The 24,753-nt window shown below is 39.3% G+C and overlaps 1 protein-coding gene across 1 annotated transcript in view; it reads left to right on the top strand.

The window, feature by feature from the left end:
- Positions 1–24,753, top strand: part of FGD6 (FYVE, RhoGEF and PH domain containing 6) — a 119,085-nt gene that overhangs the window by 76,040 nt on the left and 18,292 nt on the right. The window contains exons 10-15 of the mRNA XM_084878470.1: positions 11,318–11,368; positions 14,921–14,979; positions 15,060–15,131; positions 15,819–15,887; positions 16,686–16,769; positions 18,667–18,746. Of these exons, the coding sequence (XP_084734596.1) occupies positions 11,318–11,368; positions 14,921–14,979; positions 15,060–15,131; positions 15,819–15,887; positions 16,686–16,769; positions 18,667–18,746 (415 nt within the window). The remainder of the gene's footprint in view (positions 1–11,317; positions 11,369–14,920; positions 14,980–15,059; positions 15,132–15,818; positions 15,888–16,685; positions 16,770–18,666; positions 18,747–24,753) is intronic.

Raw genomic sequence — 24,753 nt, 5'->3', positions numbered from 1 at the left:
TATTTGATGCCTTGTGAATTTGGTGATATTCATACTATTTGAATATTTAGTTCTTAATTTAATAAACTTTTTGAGGTCAAAGAGTGGATCTTTTACTAATAATTTAGTACACCCCAATATATCTAAGTCCATTTTGGATGCCATGGACGCTGTTCAGGAAATAATTTTGGTTAGTTTTAAGCTAGATTTACAGCATCCCTTTAATCAAAACATCCTTAGCCTAAAGAACAACATTAAGAGAAGATTTTAGAGATTTCTCTTCTAAGTGAAAGACACACCCAGAGAGGTGAAGTGTCCTGCCTAATGACATTTAGTATGAGTTGAAGCACCTATGATCATTTAAACCTAAGGAAACATACGGGTTGATACTAAGGGTTTGTTTAATTTTTATTTAAAATTCTGATTTCCAACATTCATCTTTTGTGATATTCTAATTGCTCCCTACTTTTGTACAGTATTTCTGCTATCCAAGTGCTCCTGTTTATTCACTTAGATTTTTAGAAATTGGGTTTTAAGTCTAAAGTTGCATCTATTTAAACTTGTTAATTAACTCGGTCTTCATCTTTGGATAAATAAGCTCAATGATTTAATCCTTGGAACAGCCTTGTGAGGTAAGTACTTTTATTTCCATTTTAGAATTTGGAGTAATTTCAAGTGCACAGAATATACTGGAGCAGAGAGGAGGAGTGAGAGACTATTTGAGGCACCCCCTGACAACTTTAATTTATTAATGAGTTTAAGGCAGAGAAGGGGAAGGATTCCTGTCTGACTCAGTGTGAGTAGATTTGTGCTGCTTGGTTTCTCGGGAGGGGAAGATTGAGAAACACAGAGATGCAGCAGATAAGATAGGATAGTTGCTTTTTGGAATCTTCTTAGAAAAAGGTGAGTGGAAATTCCCAGACAGCAGTTGTGCTCATACAATTTAAACAACCATCCTATTGTCTTGCATGTTTTTTTTTTTGTTGTTGTTTTGGTTTTTTTTAGGACATAATTTGTGTTTTATTATTGAGTGTTTTACTTAGGATACAGATTTTTTTATTGTATTAAAAACATCTTTTTTTTTTTTTTTCCAAGTCAACCCAGAATGGGATCAGAGAAAAAGTATATGTTGTGTAACAGAATGCTTAGATTAGAATTCTAAAAGCAAACCAAAAAAGTAAATTTAAGCAGAAAAACTTATAAATTTGACCTTTATATTGCCTACTCAAGGCCAGTAGATCTAGTCAGATCTTTAAAATGTGTAGGAACCCAGAACCTGTTTGGATTTAGGAGACATGGAAATCTTAGGGCAAGATTAAGGAAGCAATGAAAGAAATAGACACTGTTGTCTACCACTGCTTATTTCCTCCTTCTTTCTCATCTCTTCCGGGTAAAGACTGTCATTATTATCCTAACTTAGTGTCTGGCATAGAGTCTGGCACATTAACAGAGACCGGTAAACTGAAAGGCTTAGGGAAACAAACATTGTTCCTGTTTGTAAGGTTGAGAAGCCCTATGCAGTGGTGCCAACAAATGTGGGATGGATGGATGAATGAATTGCTTTTAAGAATCAAAACAGTCTCCAGTACATAGGCACAGAACTGTGGAAAGGACGCTGAAATATTTCCCTTTCCTCATCTTTGCTCCCCGGTAGGATCTGCTGACCAGTTTTCGCCCGCCTCTGCTTCCTGCTCTTTCCATTTCCCGTGTTGGCTCTGGGCCAGGCCTTTCTGACCTCATGCCTGGTTATGGAAATATCTCCCTAACGATCATGCTACCTCTTATCACTCCCCCAGGTAGCCTGACACATCATCACTTCATTTCTCCTCCAGGACACCAAGTGTGTCTGGCTTTTTTGCCACTGAGCAATTCTCTTTGATACCAGCTGTCATGCAATTTAATTAATTTTGAGCTGAATCCCACAAGACTGCTTCTTCTCCCAAATTTAAGAGGCCAATTGCATGTTCCAGGTTGTCACCTGTATTTCTGATCAACCAACTATTAATCTGGGTCTACATGACTCCCTCCTTGGGTTTCCTAACTTTCTAGAGTGGCTCACAGAGCTCAGGGAAAATTTATTATGCTTACCAATATATGATAAAAGATATAGATGAAAATCCAGATGGAATAGGTACATAGGGAGGGTATCTGGGAAGGGCAGCCTGGAAGCTCACCAAACCCTGCCTCTGGGATTTTGATGGAGGCTTCATTATGCAGACATGACCTGTTATTAACGCCACTTCTCTCCCTTCTCCCTTTCCTATGGGATGGAGAGTGGGGCTGGAAGTTCCAAACTGCTCTTCATGGCTTGATCCTTCTGTTGACCAGCTTTATCTAGATTAGCTATTCAACAGCCCATCAAGGCTCACCTCTTTAGATCAAAAGATACTCCTGTCACCTAGGAAAGTCCAAGGGATTTAGAAGCTCTGTGCCAGAAGTAGGGTCAAAGACCTATTATTAGGGAAAAAAAAAAAAAGGTGCTCCCAATGCTCTTATTACAAGGCTTTTAGGAGCCCTGTGCCAGGAACTGGGACCAGATATCTCTATCTTTATATCTATCTATCAACCTACCTACCTATATATCTATTATTTTGCAGACATACTTTTATTCTGCTTATTAGCAAAGTTGAAAACATACTTATCCTACCATAATGGTGGATACATATCATTTTGCATTTGTCCAGACCCATAGAATGTACAATACTAAGAGTGAACCCTTATGTAAACTGGATTTTTGTGATTATGATGTGTCAATGTAGAATCATCCATTGTAACAAATCTGTTCCAGTAGGAGATGTTGATGGTGGGGTAGACTATGCATGTGTATCGGGGTAGGAGGTGTATGGGAAATCTCTATTGCCTTTCAGTTTTGCTGTGAAGGTAAAAATGCTGTAAAAATAAGTCCCTATTTTAGAATAGAAAAAAACAAAACAAAAAACTTAACATCCACAGTATAAGGTTATAGTTTAGAACCCAAAGTGCCCAAACTTTATTTTCCTTTGTTCTAGTAGGTTTCTTAGTCTCTCCCAAAACCTATCCTTCAAGGCCAGATTCTCTCCTTCATTTATCAGTCACTAACTCAATGAACAAATATTTATTTACTAGAGACCCAGTGCACAAAATTCGTGCATGGGGGAGGGGGTCCCCTCAGCCCAGCCGGATGCTCTCCAATATGGAATTCCTTCTCACAATCTGGGATCTCTGGCTCCTAACTGCTCACCTGCCTGCCTGCCTAATTGCCCCTAACTGCCCCCCCCCTGCTGGCCTGGTCACCCCTTACTGCCCCGCCTGCCGACCTGGTCGCCTCACACAACCTGCTGCTCAGTTGTTTGGTCATTCCTCACTAACCGCCCCTGCCAGCCTTGTTGCCCCATATGGCCTGCTGTTTGGTTGTTATTGTGAGGGAGGGCATCATGACCAATTTGTATATTATCCTTTTATTAGTATAGATATGGGCTGGACACCTGTTATACACTGGCAAAGACACAGTGATCCCTGTCCTGATGAACTTACAATACTCTCCTCTTTGGAGCCATGCTCAACCTTTCACACTCCAACCAAGCTCTTCCTATTTTCATTCCTAAAAATTATATTAATCTTCTCACTTGTTTGAGTGAGTATATCTTGAGGATTTATTTTTGTATGTGTCACTTTTTCTTTGAAGGGATCTTTTGTGCCTATTAAAATATGTATTATTAAAAAATAATAACAATAAAGTTCATCTTCTATCATCCAGAAGTGATTATCTTTCAAAAATTTTTGTCTCTGTTATATGTGTTATAAATTTTTTCAATAAGTAAAACCTTTGATTTAGAAAGTTACCACATTGCTGTTGAAACAGGTATAATCAGTGATGATCATGGTAGAGAAAATATAATGAAAAATATAATTTAAAAATTTCTCTGAAATATGTTTTCAACTTATTATTTAGGGAAAAATACCACTCCTTTGAACTTTGATTAAATTTGGATCAGGTAGTTTCTTTGGTCTTGTTAAAAATATTTATGTTATATTATGAATGACTTTAACAGTATATTACACTAGAGGCCCAGTGCATGGATTTATGCACTGGTGGGGTCCCTCAGTTTGACCTGTGCTCTCTCTCAATTTGGGACCCCTCGGGGGATATTGGAGAGCTGGTTTCAGCCCGATCGCCATAGACCAGGCTGAGGGACTCCACCTGTGCACAAATCTGTGCATCAGACTTCTAGTATGCATATAAGATCATTGGTTAATCTCTTCCCACCCTTCCCTCTGAGATTCATCAGTGTTCCATGTTTTCATGCCTATGTTTTCTTCTGCTTTGAGCGTCTGCCCCCTAGTGGTCAGTGGGTGTTATAGCTACTGGCCAGTCACTTAGGCTTTTATATATATAAATTACTTTTTCTGTTATATCATTGCCTTTAGTTTGGCATGGTATTAACTCCCTCTAGTCTTAGAAATCTAAGATTTCCCATGTTGGTAGAAAATATAGTAAAAACATCTGTTCTAGTGTTCTGAAGTTATAAATTTGAACTATGAATAGGCTAATAAGCAGATGAGTAAAAAGATCAGGATCAAATTAATGCATAACTTTTAAAAAACCCTTACTGGAAAACAAAACTTTTCCTGGGTAGGTATTTGTTTTAAAACCCAGGGCTAATTGTGTACATCAAAAGTCATTCTAACACTTTCTCTGGGACAGAACTTGATGAGATGTGGGGCTACTAGTATCCTCAACACTAGCCAAGGAATTTAGATTCTGGGGAACCTAAAGGCCCTGGTATGAGACCGTTCCATCTGTGTAAAATGAGAGACTGATAATACTCAGAATTTTCATTGTAATGACATCAGCTCTTGTTCTGTTACAATTCGTTTTTAATTATAGTCATGAACTAGGTATTGTGAAGGATAGTATTTAGTAAATCATATCCCTGATTTTAATATGAAAAGACTTTTTAGGATATAAGAGGTAAGCCTGTTCCATTAAATTATAGCTTTTATTTATTTATTTTTCTTTTTAAAAATTATAGCTTTTAAATGCAAATCTCACTTTTTGGGATTCTTAACTTTGTGTGTGTGTGTGTGTGTGTGTGTGTGTGAGAGCGCGCGCACCTGAATCCCTTTGGCAATCTGGTGAAAGCTATGAATGGATCTCTTCTCAGAATAAATTTTTAAATTACAGGGGGGAAAAATATATCTAATACTAAAAGGATACTTAGTGGGCTGAAATACAATTATTGAAGTAATTTTGAAATGTTAACATAGTATTACATGTACTTCTTTAGTAATGCAGTAAATAAGAAGATCTGATGGTGGATCTGATAAGTGCCCTGATTTTGAAGTAATGGTGAGAGTAAACAATATTTTGAAATGTCTGCAATAACTGTAATGTGATATAAAACAGTATGTGGTTTTTATGATGACAGAGGCACTGGTTATCATTGATGATACTGTGGTTTGTTGCCTGCATTTATAATGAAAGGAAATTCTGTGTTTCACTTAGAGGTTAATGAAAATATTTGTTTTTGCCTATCCAAGTTGGCAGAATTCTATCCATGAACATTACTACAAAGCCATTCTTTTTTTTTTATTCTCAGTGTAGATTTGATCCTGTAAATAGCCAGAACCCTTTATTGCTGGGCCTTTCCTTGCCAAAAATCAAACAAGCTGGCTCTTACTAGAGTTTCCCTCTTAGGGTTTGTCAAAATCTTGGCTTGCACCAGGAACTGTTCCAGTTGGACAAAACTGAAATTTAGTCAAGCTTGAATTCACCTTGGTGCTTATATTTATCCTTCAACTTGTTGGTCTTTGGTTATTAAAATATACCTATCGCCCTAAACTTAAATGTGCTCTTCCTTGACCACCAGGGTAGTGAGGACCAAATATGGTTAAGAGCTTCTTTAAGTGGGGCTTGACGGTGCCCAGGTCATTTTTGCACATTTGAGATCCTCACTTGGTAAATTGGCTGCTTTAACCACTGGAAAATGTGTCTAGAAAGACAAGCATTTGTTTCAACCAAGTCAAAATAATGGACATTTACTTTTGTTGGGAGATTTTCTATGGCTTTGACTCCCCCAAGGGCATTCTGGATATGCCTACCCAGTCTGTCCTGCTAAAAAGGGACTGAGGAGCCGAAACCAGTTTGGCTCAGTGGTAGAGCGTCGGTCTGCGAACTGAAAGGTCCTGGGTTCAATTCCGATCAAGGACATGTACCTTGGTTGCGGGCACATCCCTGGTAGGGGGTGTGCAAGAGGGAGCTGGTCGATGTTTCTCTCTCATCGACGTTTCTAGCTTTCTCTCCCTTCCTCTCTGTAAAAAAATCAATAAAATATATTTAAAAAAAAAAAAAAAAAAAAAAAAGGGACTGAGGAGAAATTCTGTCCTGTGTAAGCACTCAGAATTTTTCCATAGGATGAGCCTGGAATCGGGTGTGGTTCTGGAGTCCTCTGGGCATGCCACCTCAGGTCCAGGCTTATCGAAGTCTACCGATCCAGAATGGTTATGCCCTCCCAGCTGAGGTCCAAGTCCAGCCTGCACTCTGCTCACCATATTGTGCCTGGGTGAGGGGCTGCATCAGCCCAGGAAATGTGGTCTTTTCTGTTTCACAGAAAGGCATCACCTGCTTTCCAAAACATGAGTCTGTGAGCCTAACAGCCCAGAAAAGTCACTTTCTAACTTTATATAAGCATAATTTATATATAAGAGGAGGCCCTGGGCCACAAGTTAGGGACCAGGACTGAACTAATTAATATTCAAAGAAAAAAAGAGAATTAGAGCAGAGGACCAGAGCACTTTTTATTTTTGTCTGTTTAAAAAAAAACTAAAAAAATCCCCAAATTTTTTAAATATTTAATGTTTTTTATTGATTTTTAGAGAGAGAGGACAGAGTGGGAGAGAGAAGCATCAGTGTGAGAGAGAAACATCAATTGATTGCCTCCCAAATGAGCTCCAACATGGGATCGAACCCGCAACGTGGGCATGTGTGAGTATATGTATATGCTTCATGATTGTTTAGAATGAGAATCATTAGTTTTCTTATCTGGTCTAGCCTTCTTATTTTGTGTATGAGGATACTGACACAGAAATGCTACAGAGCAGAACTTGGCCATAGGCCCTGTGCCTTTGCTAGGCATGGCTGGACTAATAAGAGAACAAGAAGCTGCCTTCTTGCTCCCAACAAGGGCTCTTGACCACTTCACCAAGCTGCTTTGAATATGGCGCGATGACTTACAGCTAGAAAATTGATCCTTATTTGGGGTATTTAAAATAATCGATACTGCCGAAACTGGTTTGGCTCAGTGGATAGAGCGTTGGCCTGTGGACTGAAAGGTCCCAGGTTCGATTCTGGTAAAGGGCATGTACCTTGGTTTCGGGCACATCCCCGGTAGGGGGTGTGCAGGAGGCAACTAGTTGATGTTTCTCTCTCATCGATGTTTCTAGCTCTCTATCTCTCTCCCTTCCTCTCTGTAAAATAATCAATAAAATATATTTTAAAAAAAATAAAATAAATAAAATAATTGATACTTTCACAAGTTAGGATAATTTTTTATTGCTTTTTGAAAATTTGAAATTTTGGCAGTCAGGCTTATTGACCAGTCTTAATGGACCTTTGGATCCCATAATTCTGTATGTGTTGCTGATATCATTACATATTCAGAGAGGAAAGAAGAAATCTGCATAATACAAAGCAAGACAATGTCCTCAAATTCAAAATAACTGACTTTGGAATGCTACCCGTCCTGTATGCTCATTTCCTCTGTGCTCTGCCATTCCCATTTCACAGCACATAGTCCAGGAATCTGGGCATTGTTGAAGTAAAAAGTCCCAGATTCCCACAGATGACTCATGTTTAGGAAAGGTTCACTGTACTGAATAGCTTTCTGCTATAAGTTAATTATTCACTGACTGTGTGATTAGGGGTGGTAGGGCTTACTAGAAGCCCTTATATTAGACCTGGAACAAGATACAGTATTTGTTGGGTCCTCAGAAATGAGAACAAAATTAAACTTGCCTGTTCCTTGAGGTTGTCCATGGTGATAATGGGGGTTAGTTAATTTTTATTAATCAATGATGCCACCTGGTGGCCAGAAAGTGCATTTTGTGGTGCCCATGCATGCTGCACCAACCTGAAAGAATTTAACTCAGGAGCATTTGAGGCATTTTTATTAGTGAAGTTTTGGAAAATGCTTAGTTTGGTTTGGCAGAAGCAGGGAAGTGCTATAGACTAATACACCTCTAATATCGCGAATAGAATAGATTACTCTGCTCTCCTCCTTTTTTTTTTTTTTTTTTTTAAAAGGAAACTCCTGTACAAGGTCCTCAGTGGTATGCAGTAAACAATTTCCTATGACCAATACAGGTGTGTCTGTCTGGCCTCCTTTTCTGGGTTTCACCTGGCGTGTAAGTCACTGGGGCAGCTGGTGGTTTCCATGCTCCTTCCGTCTGACTCAGGGCAATCAATCATGTGCTAATTCTGCAGCTGAGGCACGGAGTGATTCTTCACTGAGTGCGATCATGGTCTGGTCTTCCTTGAAAAGGTGAAAGTTCTCACCAGGATGTACTGTCACAAGATGCCCTGAAAATACAGATGGATGGATGGATACGTTGGAAAGTTGAATTTTTAAAGTTTAATCTTGGAACATTGAATTTTAAGGTGCTTTTTAAAAAATTGGCAAAGAGAGTAAGCCTAATCCCATTACCTCCTTGATTAATAGCATGATTTTGTAACATCTTAGTGGTGGGTTTTCTCTTTAGCCGATTTGTGTTGAATAGATTACTCTGCTCAGGTTGAATAGATTACTCTACTCTGTTCCTGAAGTTCAGGTTGGCGGAAGGCAGCTGAGTTTGAGTACAAGGAAAGAAAATGCAGCTCAGAAGCGTATCAGGCTCAGCACAGTGATTCTGAGGTCAGGATTTCCTAATACAGACATCTTCCACCCGGCTCTCTTGGTTTAGAGAAATGTCTCCATTCTGTATTAAAGAACAAAGCATTGAAGACACAATAGGAATTTGTCTTGAATCAGGTACTTAGGTAAATCTGCTGTCCTTTTCATACTCTTTAGCGACCTGGAGGCTTTAAGGACTGTTGCTTTTGGATAATGAGGTATCGGGGATGTTGATAACACCTAAGAAGACGACTGAATGTTTTCTCCCAACCCTGTCATTCTCATGGAGAAGTTGACTATTTAGAGTCACCAAACATGGCTTATATAGGGAATTCATTCTGAGTGGAGTCAGAGTGAGAGTAAGTTAATTTTCATTCCCAGGAAAAGCTAAGTGTAATGTGTAATCAGTATATTTTGTTAATTTTTGTGGTTTTCTTATTTGATTGGAAGTATACTCTCCCTCCAACTTACGATGTAAATTGCTAGGAAAGAACCTATGTGGTGCATGGAAACTGAATGTCGTCATCCACTGTGTCTCATATGGCTTCCTGCCAGTGCTGCATGTCTAGACTCACACAGGTTCTTGGATTACTGCCTCAAAGATGCACAGAATTTCAACACTTGGTTATGTGTATTTATGTTATGTAGTACATTCGAAAAGCTGGCACTGGCACCCAAATTTCCCTTTGTGCCTTTCAGCTTGATTTCATAAAACACTGGGATGAAATATAATATAGTCCATGATATTGTTAATGGAGGTTGATTCTGATAAAAATGCATTCAGTCTCTCACTTAACATGCCTTTCCTCCTTTCATTTTCTCAACTCCCATTGCCATTAGGATTAATTTCAGCCTTCATTGCTGTTTACCTAAACTAAGACAGTTCTGTCCGAGAAAAAGTCATTTAAAAAAATTCTAAGCATATGTTGTCCCTTGTGCAAAAGTCCTAGGTAAGTGCTATGAGAGACAGAAAGATGAATCAGATGTGGGTCCTGCCCACAAGGAGCTTTGAGTCAAATGAAAACAAAAATGATTAAAGGCATAAAATGAGTAACTGTCGTGTAATGTATTATTCAAAGGGAGAGAATATTTCCTGTAAGTGGAAAATTTAGTAGGAGAAGAGGAATTTCAAATGAGCCTTGAAGAATATGAGGAGAATTTTTATATGCAGAGACAGAGGAAGGATTCAGAAAAGGGGAACATCAGAGACAAAAAGTATGGAGTCGGAGAACACATGGGCAGCGTTTAAGGAATTGTGCAGAATCAAACTTTGTAAGAACAAAGAGCCTGTGTTGGGCAGTAGCAAGAGAGAAAATCAGAAAGTCAATAGGGATCATGTAGTGGGGGACTTTAAATTCCAGGGGATGGAATTTATGTTAATTTGATGGATAAGGAGAAGCCATCCAACATTTCTCAACAGACAAGTAAAATCCTATTACATTCCTTTTGGTTAAAGATTTTTAAAACATATATATATATATATATATATATATATATATATATATATATAATCGATTTTTTACAGAGAAAAGGGAAAGGGATAGAGAACTAGAAACATTGATGAGAGAGAAATATCGATCAGCTGCCTCCTGCACACCCCCTACTGGGGATGTGCCCACAACCAAGGTACATGCCCTTGACCGGAATCGAACCTGGGACCTTTTAGTCCGCAGGCCGAGGCTCTATCCAATGAGCCAAACCGGTTTCAGCTGGATAAAGATTTATTAACTACAACCTATTGCCTTAATTTCTTTCCATATTTTAAGAACCACCATAAACTATGTCGCTCATTTACAGACCTTTTTCATCTAGATCAGTTTTCTCAATTGCAGCCGTGTTGACATTTTGGGTCAGACAATTCTTTGTTGTGGGGCTGCCCTGTGCATTTGTAGGATGCTTAGCAGCACCCCTGGCCTCTAATCAGTAGATGCCAGGGACCCCTCTTTCCCCAGTTATAACAATCAGAAATATCTCCAGACATTTCCAAATGACCCCTGCGAGCCAAATTCACCCCATTTGAAAAGCCACTGGTCTAGTGTATTGCATTCTTCTGGTGTTCTGATGTTGTTAGACCTAGATGGACAAACCTAAGAGTCCCTTAAGCATTCAACCTATTAGCTCTTGGAATTTTGTATTAGATGCACATCTGATCTTGAGGTTAAGGTATTTCATGTGTAAAAGACCTGAACTGGGCATCGGGAGACCTGGGTTCCAGTCCTGGCTCTGCACAAAGAGGTTGTGTGACTTGGGTGAGACCCTGCCCTCAGCAACCTGGTTCCTGGTCTCTGAAATGACTGGTGTGACCTCTGAGGCTCCTTTCCGTGTCCTGATTTCAAATTGGACCAGCATGTATCTTAACCAACAAGAATAGACTGAAGTATTTAGTTAAAAAGGACAAGTGATTTCCCCCTTACTGCTTTATTGCACTAAATACTGTCTTTTTTTTTTTTTTTTTTTTTTTCCATTTCTAGATTATTTGAAAAATCTTTTAGAAGACTCTGGAGATTACAGAGACACTCAAGGTAAAAACTTTTATGGTCTTATATATTATTGAAGTTTTTATATTATGTTTAGACCAAGAAATTAAAAATATGACAAAACTCTTTTATTTATAAGAAGCCTTTTCTTTTTCTCAAGACACTATTTTGGGCAGGTTAAAATAGAACTAGATGAAGTGGTACAGGGGAGCTGGATGTGGGTAATAGTTTAGGGACAAGTGTGGCCCAGGGTGAGCTGGCCATGGGAGCCAGCCTCCTGAGAGCATCACCCAGCATTCTAGGTCAGGGAGCTCCATCCTCCTGTGCTGTCACCCTGGCCAGATGTCAGTTCTCCTTCTCTAGATGCCCTCTGCTTTCACAGCAAGGGTTGAACCAGTTAATCTGCATTTAAAGTCATGAGTTCATAAAGTGACCAAACTACACAAATCATGGATAACATCAAAAATAGCATATAATTCTGGGACTGTGTAATGATGGGCAGTAGCCTTACCCCACCCTCTACCCCTCATGCCCAGTGGTTCTTAAAGGGAGTAGTCCATTACAGTACAATGGACTCATTGATATTCATGGGATAATCCATAGTGTGTGTGTGTGTGTGTGTGTGTGTGTAAGAAATATACACACACACAAACACACAGGATTTCTTCTGTTACTTCTGGTGTTTCTTTCTGTTTATTTCCATTTTTTTTCAAATGTCATAGATGTATTCTCATTCTGATTGGCAGAAACACATTATACAAGTCCATGTCCATCCCATTACTTTTATGAATTTTTATCATATTCCTGTTATCCTTTACATTTTATATATATACATATATATATATATATATATATATATATATATATATATATATATATTGATTTCAGAGAGAAAGGGAGAGGAAGAGAGAGAGAGAAACATCCATGATGAGAAAGAATCATGGTGGATCGGCTGCCTCCTACAAGTTCCCCACTGGGGATCAAGCCCACAACCCAGGCATGTGCCCTTGACCAGAATCAAACCGGAACCTTTCAGTTCCCAGGCTAACATTCTATCCACTGAGCCAAACCAGCCAGGGCTATCCTTTACATTTTCTGATTATAAAGCCGAACAGGTTTTTAATCTATTTTGTAGAAATTCTTATTTATTCTCTTAATTACTTTAATTCTCTTCTCTAACATCTTCTATTTGCAAGTGTTATGTTTTTAAAGGTGCTTTTTTTTTTAAAGGAAAAGTTTGGAGTGGAAAATATGATATGCGTCTTGCATTCAGTGAACATATCTAGTTGAAGGAAAAAGCCTGCCCAGCAGACAAAGAAAGAGTAGATAGCTGTACATTTAGGATGCACTGAACAGTACAGAATCCTTTGGAAGAGGGAGAAAAGTGTGAAGGTTGAAGAGGCAGAGCTCTGCGTAGAGAGAAGTGGGGCTGGAGGGGAGATGAAGGGTAGGGTAGAGCAAGGGTGGCATTCCAGGTCAGAATCTCTCTCATGAAAATAAAATTTTTAAACAGATCTTAACAAAAAGGGCCTCAAGAAAACATCTCTTCCAGGGCCTCTGCCCTCAAAAGACAGTGAATTATTACCTCTATTCTACAGATAAAACAAATATAGGGCCAGAGATGAGAGAGCTTTTTTAAAGGAAAAGTACACACTTGAGCAAAAACTGAATTAGAATAAGCAGTGAATAGTGAAGTGCACTGTGTGGCCAGATGCACCGCAGTAAAATGGGAGCAGTTATAAACGAGGTTGCCGAGGGTGAGGGGAAATGCGACCGCTATACCTCTGGAAGGCAGGCAGAAGAGTTAAAGTAGCAGAGTCACCAGGGCCTCTTAAAGGGATGACCTGGGGAGTAGAATTACAGACTGGGTGGGAGAATGCAGAGTTTGGAATTCAGGTGCCCAGACAACAACAGCTTTATCCTTTCATCCAAAACCTTCTCTCCCTGCCCACTTGCCCTTCAAACAGCCAGAAAGGAGATGGTGCCCAAGACCATCAGGACCATCTCCTGAATATCTGGGGTGATGAGTGTCAGGTGCAATGCAGTTTGATTTATGGTTGGAGGAAAATAATGGTGATAGAAATGAGCTTATATTTAAAAAATATAGAAACCCCCAGGATTGATACCAGAAAGAGAATCTCTTGGTAGGTTATAGAAGTTGCATCAAAAAATCCTCAACCCTTTTTCATTAATTGATCTTTTGTGTATTTTTTCATTGTCTTTTTGTTGGTGATTATTGTTCCTGCTTCACCAGCCTCAGGAGGGCATATCCCCTTTTTAACACTACCAGTTTTTCTCAGTGGGAGTCCTACTGTTATATTGTCTGGAATAACCTTTGTGGGGTTTTCTAAGTAGGAGTATAGAATGTTTAGCATCCCTGGCTCCTACCCACTAAAGGCTAGAGGACCTTCCCAGTCATGTGACAACCAAAAATTGTCCTTACATATGTCCAAATGTCCCTTGGGGAACACTACTGTCTTGGGTCGAGAACAACTGTAGCCCCAAAGAAGATGAAGTTCAGACTTCTTTTTATAGCTAGTTACAAAGCTGATAAGACTGGAGCAGTCAAAATCACTTTGCTAACGACAAGGGATTAATAAAAAGAATGAAATACAGATGAAGCTAAATAACCCAGTTTACAAAGTAATGCATGCAATTTCCTAAGGTCTAGTATGCTTGCATGTGACATTTTTCCTATTGGGATAAGACTAAGCGAAGGCAGCTGGTTAGATTCAGTGGATAGAGCATCGTCCTGGGGACTAAAGGGTCCCGGGTTCGATTTGGTCAAGGGCACATAGCCGGGTTGCAGGCTCAATCCCCAGTAGGAGGCAGCCGATGAATGATTCTCTCTCATTATTGATGGTTTCTCTCCCTCTCCCCCTCTCCCCCCCCGCCCTTTCTCTCTCTCCCCCTTCTTCTCTGAAATCAATAAAAATATATTGAAAAAAGAAAAAAGAAAGCGGCTGAGCCCTGACCCTCCTCTGGTTTCTTGTCCCAGGATCCCTCATTTCCCGAGGCAGTCTCTACTGGAATGGTCCTTAGCTTCCAGATGAAATCCTATCCATATCCTTGTAAATTTCAAGAGGATAATCAAGTTACAGCATAAAACAACACTGACATTTATACATTGATACACATGGTATATCATGTCTCTTTTTAAAAAAAAAATATTTTTATTGATTTCAGAGAGGAAGGGAGAGAGAGAAATAGCAATGATGAGAGAGAAACATTGATTGGCTGCCTCCTGCACAGCCCTTATTGGGGACTGAGCCTGCAACCTGGGAATGTGCCTTGACTAGAATTGAACCCGAGACCCTTCAGTCTGTAGGCCAATGCTCTATCCAGAGCCAAACTGGCTAGGGCAGTATATCATTTCTCTGGAGTCTTTCTCTGGTTCATTTTTCCCCCCTCAAGTTCTCTATTTTGCCTGTTCCATCCCCTCATTGAACCTCATCATCCATAGTTTTGCCTATTCCCAGTTATCCAAGATCCTGTAGTAGTTGGTTGCTGTAAACTAGCATCTTGTTGCCTGGAATTGCTTCATGTTGCAGTTCATTGGAAATGACCAAATGCCCCTTCTGTTCCTGCATATTTTAGATGCCCTTGCTGTTGTTATAGAGGTAGCCAACCACGCCAATGACACCATGAAGCAAGGAGTAAGTATCTGATTTCAGTGGCTGTGTACTGTTGAACCTGGGAGCCTGACCTTCATTTGCTCTGCGTTCTCTTTCTGTAGGACAACTTCCAAAAACTTATGCAAATTCAGTACAGCTTAAATGGACACCATGAAATTGTGCAGCCTGGACGGGTGAGTGTTTAAGATTATCTTAGGCAAATTTAATGTAATGTTTTTAGGCACAGTTTGTAACTACTTTTCATTTTAGTTATGAAAATAGGTTATTTGTTATTGTTACTCTTCCTTGATCCAGTGTGGGTCAACTAAGTTCATTCTGCCCATTCTAAACCTTCAAGACTTACGTCACTTAGGAAGTCCGATTCAATTAGGGAAATGGCAAGGGACCCCACCGAGTCTCTGATTGAATAGGATCATTTTATTGTGTAATACTAGCTGACCTCATACAACTTTAAAGACAATTTCATTAAAATCTTTCATGTCAGAGAGGATTATGAGGGGAAGGAGAAAATGGGTATTTTGTTGCTGCTAATAGAGCACAAAAATGGCCTAGGGAACGAATTCAGGGAAATTACAAAATGCAATTGTCAGGATGTGCCTTGGGATAAAGTACATGCTGGGTCAATTACATTTCAGACCACATAGTCCCCCTGGGGCCAATATTGGATTTATGAAACTGCAGCCTTGTCCAATTCCTAAATGACTTAGAGGGTTTAGAAAGAAGCCATGGCTTTAAAAAGGAAAATAATGTCCGCCCAGCTCCCAGAGAAAAAAATCTGGGGAAAGAAAGTTGCAAAGGAAATTATATGTATATTGTTGTGTTATGATGGTAGGACTAAATGGGTGTTTGTTTGGAATCAGGTTTTTCTCAAAGAAGGAACTCTGATGAAGCTGTCTCGGAAAGACATGCAGCCTCGAGTGTTCTTCCTGGTAAGTGGCTGTGTGTGTTCCTGATGATCCCCGGGCAGGCATAATTGCTTAATCAAAGGAGACATTTGTACATTAGCACATTCAAATGGCAGTTTTAGTGGGATCTTTGACTGACTGTAATGCTTCTTTGCATTTCAAGTATAGGAAACAAAGATGCATAACCAGAAAATTATTTTCTTTTTGAATTTAGTTTATTTCATTTTTTAACTTGGAAAATTTGACTCAATCGATTATTTAGGCAGATTGTAATGCCTTGGTGGGATTTAGAATTCAGAAACCATTAAATCTGTCTACAGAACTTGGAAGGAAAGCACATTTTTTTCATAATTGCCTTCTTAATATTTAATAAAATATTCTAGGTGGTTTTGGTTTCAGTAAGCAGAACCTAAGTATTTATTTAGAGAGCTTTTATTTTTTATTTTTTTATTTTTTTATTTTTTAAAATATATTTTATTGATTTTGTACAGAGAGGAAGGGTGAGAGATAGAGAGTTAGAAACATCGATGAGAGAGAGTCATCGATCAGCTGCCTCTTGCACACCCCCTACTGGGGATATGCCCGCAACCAAGGTACATGCCCTTGACTGGAATCGAACCCGGGACCTTTCAGTCCCCAAGCAGACACTCTATCCATTGAGCCAAACTGGTTTCGGCTATTCAGAGAGCTTTTAAAGAAATAATATTAGCTTTTAAAGAGTTAATGAAGAAGTAATGTTTTCTTTATTTCTGTGTCTTATCAATAACGTTGTAGATGAAATTTGTTCTTTTATTTCATCCTATGAAATGTTTCTACTTTCAGTTTAATGATGCCCTATTGTATACAACACCGGTACAGTCTGGGATGTATAAACTGAACAACATGCTCTCATTGGCTGGAATGAAGGTCTGTGCTTCTATTGGAAGGTTTTGTTTTAACCTAAATATATTTAGAGAAAATTCCCTAAGATAATTATCTTTAACGTTTCTTCTCCATGTATTATTGTTTATGTATTCATTTAATCATTCATGTTGTCATTTGTTCACTCATACATTAATTTATTCATAACATACTTATTGAGAATGACTATAGACAACATGGCAATAGGTTTGGTGGAAAATATAAAGATAAATGGAAGCACGATTCTTTTTGTTTCTGCTCCTATGCCAGTCTCCCCAGGAGCTCAGCAACTAGTAGGGAGGATAATACACTATGCATAAAGACTTATAAAACAGACGATAATTAATACCACTATAAAGGCACAGTTAAAGTTTTTGATTGGGAGTGCAGCTTTTGGTGGGACGTGGTGGAGGTATTGATGGCAGCTAGGAAAGAGGTAGAATTGGGGTAGTCTTTTTGGAGAAAGAACCAAGAATAGGTTACATTTGACCATGCTAAGATGTGGGGAAAGGCATTCCAGGTAGGGGAATAGTGTGAGCAAGGCCTGAAGATGGGAAATTGGGCCTTTGTGTACATAGGTATTTATTTTTATTTTATTTAAAATATATATATATATATATATATATATATATATATATATATATATATATATATTTCTTTTTTTTTATTTATTTATTAAGGTATTACATATGTGTCCTCCTTCCCCCCGCTCATACCCTAACCCCCATAGTGTCTGTGTTCATTGGTTATGCTTATATGCATGCATACAAGTTCTTTTGTTGATCTCCCTCCCTTTCCCCCACCCTCTCCTGCCTTCCCTCTGAGGTATGACAGTCTGATCGATAATTCTCTGTCTCGGGATCTGTTTTTGTTCATCAGTTTATGTTGTTCATTATATTCCACAAATTAGTGAGACCATGTGATATTTATCTTTCTCCAACTGACTTATTTCACTTAGCCTAATGCTCTCCAGGTCCATCCATGCTGTTGCAAATGGTAGGAGTTCCTTCCTTTTTTACAGCAGCATAGTATTCCATCGTGTTAATGACCATAGTTTTTTAATCCACTCATCTATTAATGGGCACTTCGGCTGTTTCCGGCTGTTTCCAGATCTTAGCTATTGTAAATTGTGCTGCTATGAACATAGGTGTGCATATATCTTTTCTGATTGATGTGTCTAGTTTCCTGGGATATATTCCTAGAAGTAGGATCACTGGGTCAAATGGGAGTTCCAGTTTTAGTTTTTTGAGGAAACTCCATACTTAAATATATTTTCATTTATTTCAGAGAAGAAGGAGAGGGGGAGAGAGATATAAACATCAATGATTGTGGGGGTGGGGGGATGGTAAGATATGTACACAGATAATAATTTAAAAAAAGAAAAAAAAAGAAAAAGAAACATCAATGATGAGAGAGAATGACTGATCGGTTGCCTCCTAAATGCCCCACACTGGGGATTGAACCTGCAACCTGGGCGTGTTTCCCAATTGGGAATTGAACCATGACCTCTTGATTCATAGTTCAGTGCTCAACCACTGAGCCACACTAGTAGGGCTTCTGCCCAGTCGGGGCACATGCCTGGATTGCAGGCTCAATCCCCAGAGTGAGGTGAGCAGGAGGCAACTGATCATTGATTCTTTCTCATCATCGATTTCTCATCGCTTTCTCATCACTTTCTCTTTCTCTCTCTCCCTTCCTCTCTGAAATCAATAAAAATATATTAAAAAATAAAAATAAATTCATCTGTAGCAGAGAGTAGGTGAGGGAAAGCAGTGATAAAGCTGGAAATAAATGAAGGTTGGTGGTGGATGTCAGCAACTGGGTCACTGGGCAGTTCTAACTATGCTTCACAGATAAGATTTTCAAGAAGATGAGTTTGCTCAAATTGTTTGCTTTCTTCCAGGTAAAAAAACCTACCCAAGAAGCGTATCAGAATGAACTACAGATTGAGAGTGTAGAACGTTCCTTCATTCTCTCAGCCAGGTAAATTGAAAAACTCTGTAGATGAGCATTTGCCAGTATTATAGGGTCAGCCATCTCCAGCCTTTTTTTTACACTTAAGTTAACTACTAGACTTACCATTTCCCCCTTCTTTTCTTTCTGAATACCATGCAGGTATCTCTTAGTTTACCATGTAGATAAAATGTCTGAGAGTGAAGGAATCCAACAAAGGGCCAGAAGCACACAGATAAAAATGCTCCTCTGAGAGGCAAATGAATCAGTCTGTAGTGAGTTCCTTTCTGGGCCAACAGTTCTTTTGAGTCCCAATTCCAATGCCAGATAGTTCCTTATGTGTACATGCCAGCCATGATATTTCAGATCTGGTTGGTGGACAAATGGTGGTAATGCAGGTCCGTCTGTCTCTGGTTTGGTCCTGGGCATCCTTCAGCAACCCGCAGCTGCTGTCTGTTGGTATGCTGAGGCGTCGTCAGACCCAGAGAAAGAGAACCAGCGATCAGACTCTCAAACCTCAGAGGGAAAGTAAGGGAGGAGGGGGGTAAGGGGAAGAGATCAACCAAAGGACTTATGTGCATACATATGGCCATGGACAATGGGGGTTGGGGGGAGGGGCATATCTAGGGAGGGGTTTGGGATGGGAATGGGGGAATAAGGACAATTATGTGAGACCATAATCAATAAAAAAATAAAAAAATAACCCACAAAAAAATGCTTCTCTGAATAGAATAATAATGCAGAAAAATGCTTTGCTGATCATTTTTAAAAGTGAATATTTCAACACATTTTTAAAAACAAAGAAGGTGATAGGATTAGCCAAAGAATATATATGCATAAGCCACAGTGTGTAGACACAGGCCACAGTGTGTAGATGGCCAGAGGGAAGGAGGGGTCAAACGCAGTTGGGGAGAAAATGAGGACATCTGTAATAGTGTCAACAATAAAAAGAAAGTAAAAATTAATTAACTAATTAATTAATTAAACCATCTAGTGCTTTGAATCTTTTACTAGAAGTTTTCACCTAACATTGAAAGGACATAAATCTACTGATAGGTGCCAACTCACTAAAGATGAGGAAGACTAAGTTACAGAAAACTTGAGTTTCTATCTTAAAGTTACATAATTGGCAGAGTCACATACAAATAGAAGTTTTTTGCTTTTAAATCTGTTGTTATTTATAATACAGCATTGCCTTAATTAGAACCTTCGGTGCTTATACATAAGTAAAGCTGTAATATCGTATGTAAATAAAGTCCTAAAGAAACCCTGAAGCTGTATAAGCAGAAATATACATTGTTGAGTTATTGGCCAAGTGGCAGAGTGGGTGTTTGGCAGGGTTTGACAGGTGCAGGGAGAAATAGCAGCCACAGTGTGCTTTACAGCTGGATCTGGACAGTGAGTCTGGGCAGCTCTCAGACCACCAACCTTTGATGTGATAAAAGTGGTAGCAAATACTTTAGTAGCATTTATACTGTACCAGGCTCTATCCTAAGCACTTTATGTGCATTAATTCATTAAATCTTCTCAACAGCCTTCAAGGTAAGTGACGACTATCACACTCATTTAATGGTGAGAAAAGCCATCCAGCTATCAGGTTATCAGGGCCAGGATTTAGGGCCAGGATTTGGACCCAGGCAGCCTGCTCATAGCTGTGTCCAAATCACTGAAATCAGTTAGGGTCTTAGTAGAAGCTTGAGTCATAACCTGTACCACATATTTTTTCTGCATTAGGCATGGTTGTAAAGGTTTTATATTCATTTTCTTTTTTAATTTCTGTGATAACTAGTGGAGTTTGTATTGTCTTGACCTTCCATTTAAGGAAAATGGAGCGTGCAAACAGGTCCAAGTTTACGTAACTAGTAAGCAGTGGACTAAAATGTGAACATAGGTGTATCTGACACTTAATTTATGCTTTTAACCATAATAATATTGCCTATGCCACATGTCAAGGACTTAGACCAAAATTAGAGGAATACAAGAGCAGCCAGCTCCCTTAGTCATGTCACTTTTCTGAAAGGGAATGGCCACTGCTGCCGGACACCAGATGTCAGGATGACAGAAGATAAATACCTCTCTTCAGGATTTGTCAGATGCTTCCCAGTTTCAGCTAGCACTGTGACCTTCTCTCTGCCCGCATCCCTCCCTTCCTCCCTCCTTTCTGTTCTTCCTTCCTCTTCCCTTCCTTCCTTTTTTTTTCAGTTTGAGCAAAAGTGCAAAGAACATCAAGCCCCAGAATATCAGACTCCTTGCAAATACTTAAGCTTGGTTCTTAAAATCAAGAAAGTGATTTTCAAAGATCCAAAGAGAAAATGCCCATAGGAAATTCAAAATTTTAATTGTACTTAAATTTTATAACTAAAAAATGTGCTTTGATAAAAACATATTTCTATTTTATTAAAGATTAAACAATTCAGGAAATGATGGTAAATCTTCCTTCGGTTTTCTATCAGATAAATATCTGAATGTTCATGTTATCCCAGATTGGCCTCCTAGACTTTAGAAAGGTCATTTTTCAGTATGGTGGAAAACCATCTGAGGGTTTTATGCTAAGAATTGATCTGGTTTAATTTACATTTTTAAAAGAGCACACTGGCTGCTTTGTAGAAGGTAGACCACTGGAGCCTAGAGTAGAAGTTGGAAGACCAGATAAGAGGCTGTAGACGACGGAGTCTTGGACTAACGTGGTATAAAGTGGTCAGAAGCAGGTATAGCCAATAGGATTGCTGATGGATTGAATGCAGGATATGCAGGAGAAATGATAAAAGTGGGAAGTTATTGACAAAGGTGAAAAATAAGTCTCCAAGGTAGGATTAAGGTGGCTTGGGGGAAGGGAAATTAACACATAGTGAATGCCATGCTCTCATTCTGAGTACACCAACCACAATGAGGCAGATACTGTATAACGTGTAAAGGGGATGAAGGCCTCTTGTGATCTGGTTCTTGTCTTCCTCACCAGCCTAATCTCCATCAATCCTTCCTGTACCCACCTCATGAAAACCTGGCATGCTCATCAGCATGGATCTGCTTATGGTTCTCCATGCACACCAGCCTACTTCACATCCTTCTGCCTTGCATAGGCTGCCTCCTCCTGGAACTCATCACTTTGTTCAATAAATCATATGAGTCTCTGCTTTGAGCCAGGCATTGGGGATACTGTGGAAAATTTAAATGACCCTTCTCTCCCGAAGCTTGTAGTCCATTAGGGAAGACTCATGCTTAGCAAATATTAACACAATCACTACCAGGAGATATGAGGCTGTAAAACAAGGGACCTTGAACTAGATTTGGCGGAGAATAAGCAGTCAGGGTTAGCTTCCCTAAGACCTGCTGTGTCTATTTCATTGTAAAGCATAAAGGGGAGTTGGATAGCTAGGCAAAGAGGAAAGGAAGAGACTCCCAGACATTAGGAACAGTGCAAACTAAGGTGGAAAGGAGCGTGGCACATTCAAAGAACTGAAAGGTCAGTGGGGCATGAACGTAGAGAATGAGAGGGACCCAAGATAAGCCTGGAGAGAGGGAGGTAGGTTTCATGGAACCATCTTGTAGACTTGGGTCTTTAGCCTAAGAGCCACAGGAAGCCACCGAAAGGTTTATACAAAGGGATGATGAGATTAGACTGGCATTTTAAAAGGAGTGTCTGGTTGCTGTGTGGAGAATGGTTTGGGAGGGGAAACTAAAGGAGATGGGTAATTGGACATAAAGGATGAGAAAGAGAGTGAGCATGAGCTCCAGTTTGTCCATTGTATTGGGTAGTGGCGCCATTCACTGTGACGGAACACAGGGAGGAGCAGCTTTGGGGGAGAGATCAGGAATTTAGTTTCAGATGTACACAGTGAAGGTGAGGTGCCTATGAGTCATCAAAGTGGAGCCATCACGGAGACAGTTTGTGTAAATATCTGAATGTCAGAAGGAAGCTGGACTAGAGGCATATATTTGGGAATCATCAACGTAGAGAGGAGAACCAAAGCCAGGAGACTGAATGAAGGTGCACAGAGAGACTAAAGAGTTTCCTGTCGAACTCTTAGAATTCTTCCCAGCCTATCTTAGTCATCACCTCTGCAGTCTTCCCTGCTACTTACAGAAGGTAATTTTACTAGTACTTCTGTGTTCTTTATCTTCCTTGCATTTATTATATCATATAGTAATTACTTGATTCTGTGTCTCACCTCAATTACATGTAAGCCCTTATAAATGAGGTATATTTTTGTACTCAGTAGCTGACTCTTAGTAAGTTTCCAGTAAATGTTACTCATATTAATTCAATTGAAGCAATGTGGCCTTTGTAGCTTAGAGTGGCATGTCTAGTTACCACAAGTAGTAAATGGTGTAACAAGGCCTAACTCATCAGCAATCCCTTCTATTGGAGTGTTTTTCCTCTTGGAACTTCATCTCAATCAATGGGAAAATTGTACTTATTAATTATAAATTTGCTTTCAGGCAATGTGCCCATTCCATTATGAAATTTAACTTTTTTTTTTTTTGACCTGAGGAAAATGCTGATTCTTTTGCTAACCATGTTGCAAACAAAGAGCTAGAATGCCTTTACTCGGTGCTGCAGCAAATGTGTGTGGTCTGTGAGAAATGTGTTATCAAGAGCTGGTAAACATTGTTCTGGCAGAAACCCACACAAGAGAGAGCCAGAAACCCACACCAGAGAGGACAGCATATGTGACATGATTTACACAGTCAAATCACATTCCACATGCTCTCAGAGCTCCAGAAAAATCAGATGGCAATTCTCAAATTAGCCATCTGCCTCTCTGCTTTCTGTTACCTCGTCCAGTGAAACAGTGGGGAGGGAGAGAGGAAAGAGGGGTGGGAATATTTTATGAACATTTGCTTAGAAGCCTGAGCGTATGTTTTTATAATATAGTTCTTCAGAGAATACGAATAGAGGCCAGAGATGACATTGTGGTGAAGGGTGCAACCCTTAGTCACACTTGGTCTGATACCAACCTATTTCGTATATAGCTGTTATCTAAAACAAATTATCTAACATTTCAAATCCTCAGTTTTCTTATCTGTAAGTGGTGATGGTGAGTGGTGATGTTGGAATGAGGGTATGGATAAGACCCAATATATATTTCATGGGGTGGCTTTGAGGAAAAGATATGATGACATTTGCAAAGCATTTATTTAACATAGTTAACTGACATGTAGTAACTTAAATAAATGTTAGGTAGTTGTGGTAGAATATTAGAGATATCTGAGGCAGGTTTTTTTGTTTGTTTTTTGTTTGTTTGTCTTTTTAAGAGAGAGAGACAGACATCAATAATGAGAATCATTAATCTGTCTCCTGCATGCTCCCTACTAGGGATCAAGCCTGCAACCTGAGCATTGGCCCTTGATTGGAATTGAATCCTGGACCCTTCAGTCCACAGGCCGATGCTCTATCCACATGTGTCAAACACAAGGCCCGCGGGCCAAATCCAGCCCGCCAGGCCTTGCAATGTGGCCCGCACCGCGCTGTCATCACTGCACTCCGCTGTCAATTTATGACATTGTCAGTTTATGACTGTTCAGTAAACCATTCAGCCCGCGATTTAGGCTGGATTTTAGATTTTGGCCCCTTCTCTGATTGAGTTCGACACCCCTACCACTGAGCAAAACCAGCTAGGGTGGAGGCAGGTGTTTTGTGTGTTTTTTATGTTTGTTTGGAGAGATGGGGGTGGTTTCTATTTTATTTTGTTATTGGTATATAATAAAAATTTGAGAAACTAATTTAAAATTTTTATTTGTAACTGGATTTTTACCTTTTAATAGCCATATGAGTGCAAATTCTAAATGGCACTGAACTAATTAAGTAAGAAGGTACAAAAATAGTTATTGTGGGGAAAGCTAGTGGCTTTTTTTTGGTATGATCTTGACCTGCTCTGAGTTCATTGAAATACAACAAAATATGCCTGTTTGTACCATTATTTTTATTTTTTATTATTAAAATATAATTTAAGAATTCAAAGACCATAACCATACACAGGTTTTCAGTGTTTTACTCAGTGTGACACCTAACTTCCTTCTACTTTTCATACAAACT

The sequence above is a fragment of the Pipistrellus hanaki genome, assembly GCF_964339955.1.
Source record: "Pipistrellus hanaki genome assembly, chromosome: 3".
NCBI lineage: Eukaryota > Metazoa > Chordata > Mammalia > Chiroptera > Vespertilionidae > Pipistrellus > Pipistrellus hanaki.
The sequence above is the reverse complement of the archived record's forward strand: the minus strand, read 5'-3'. Positions and strand labels throughout refer to the sequence as shown.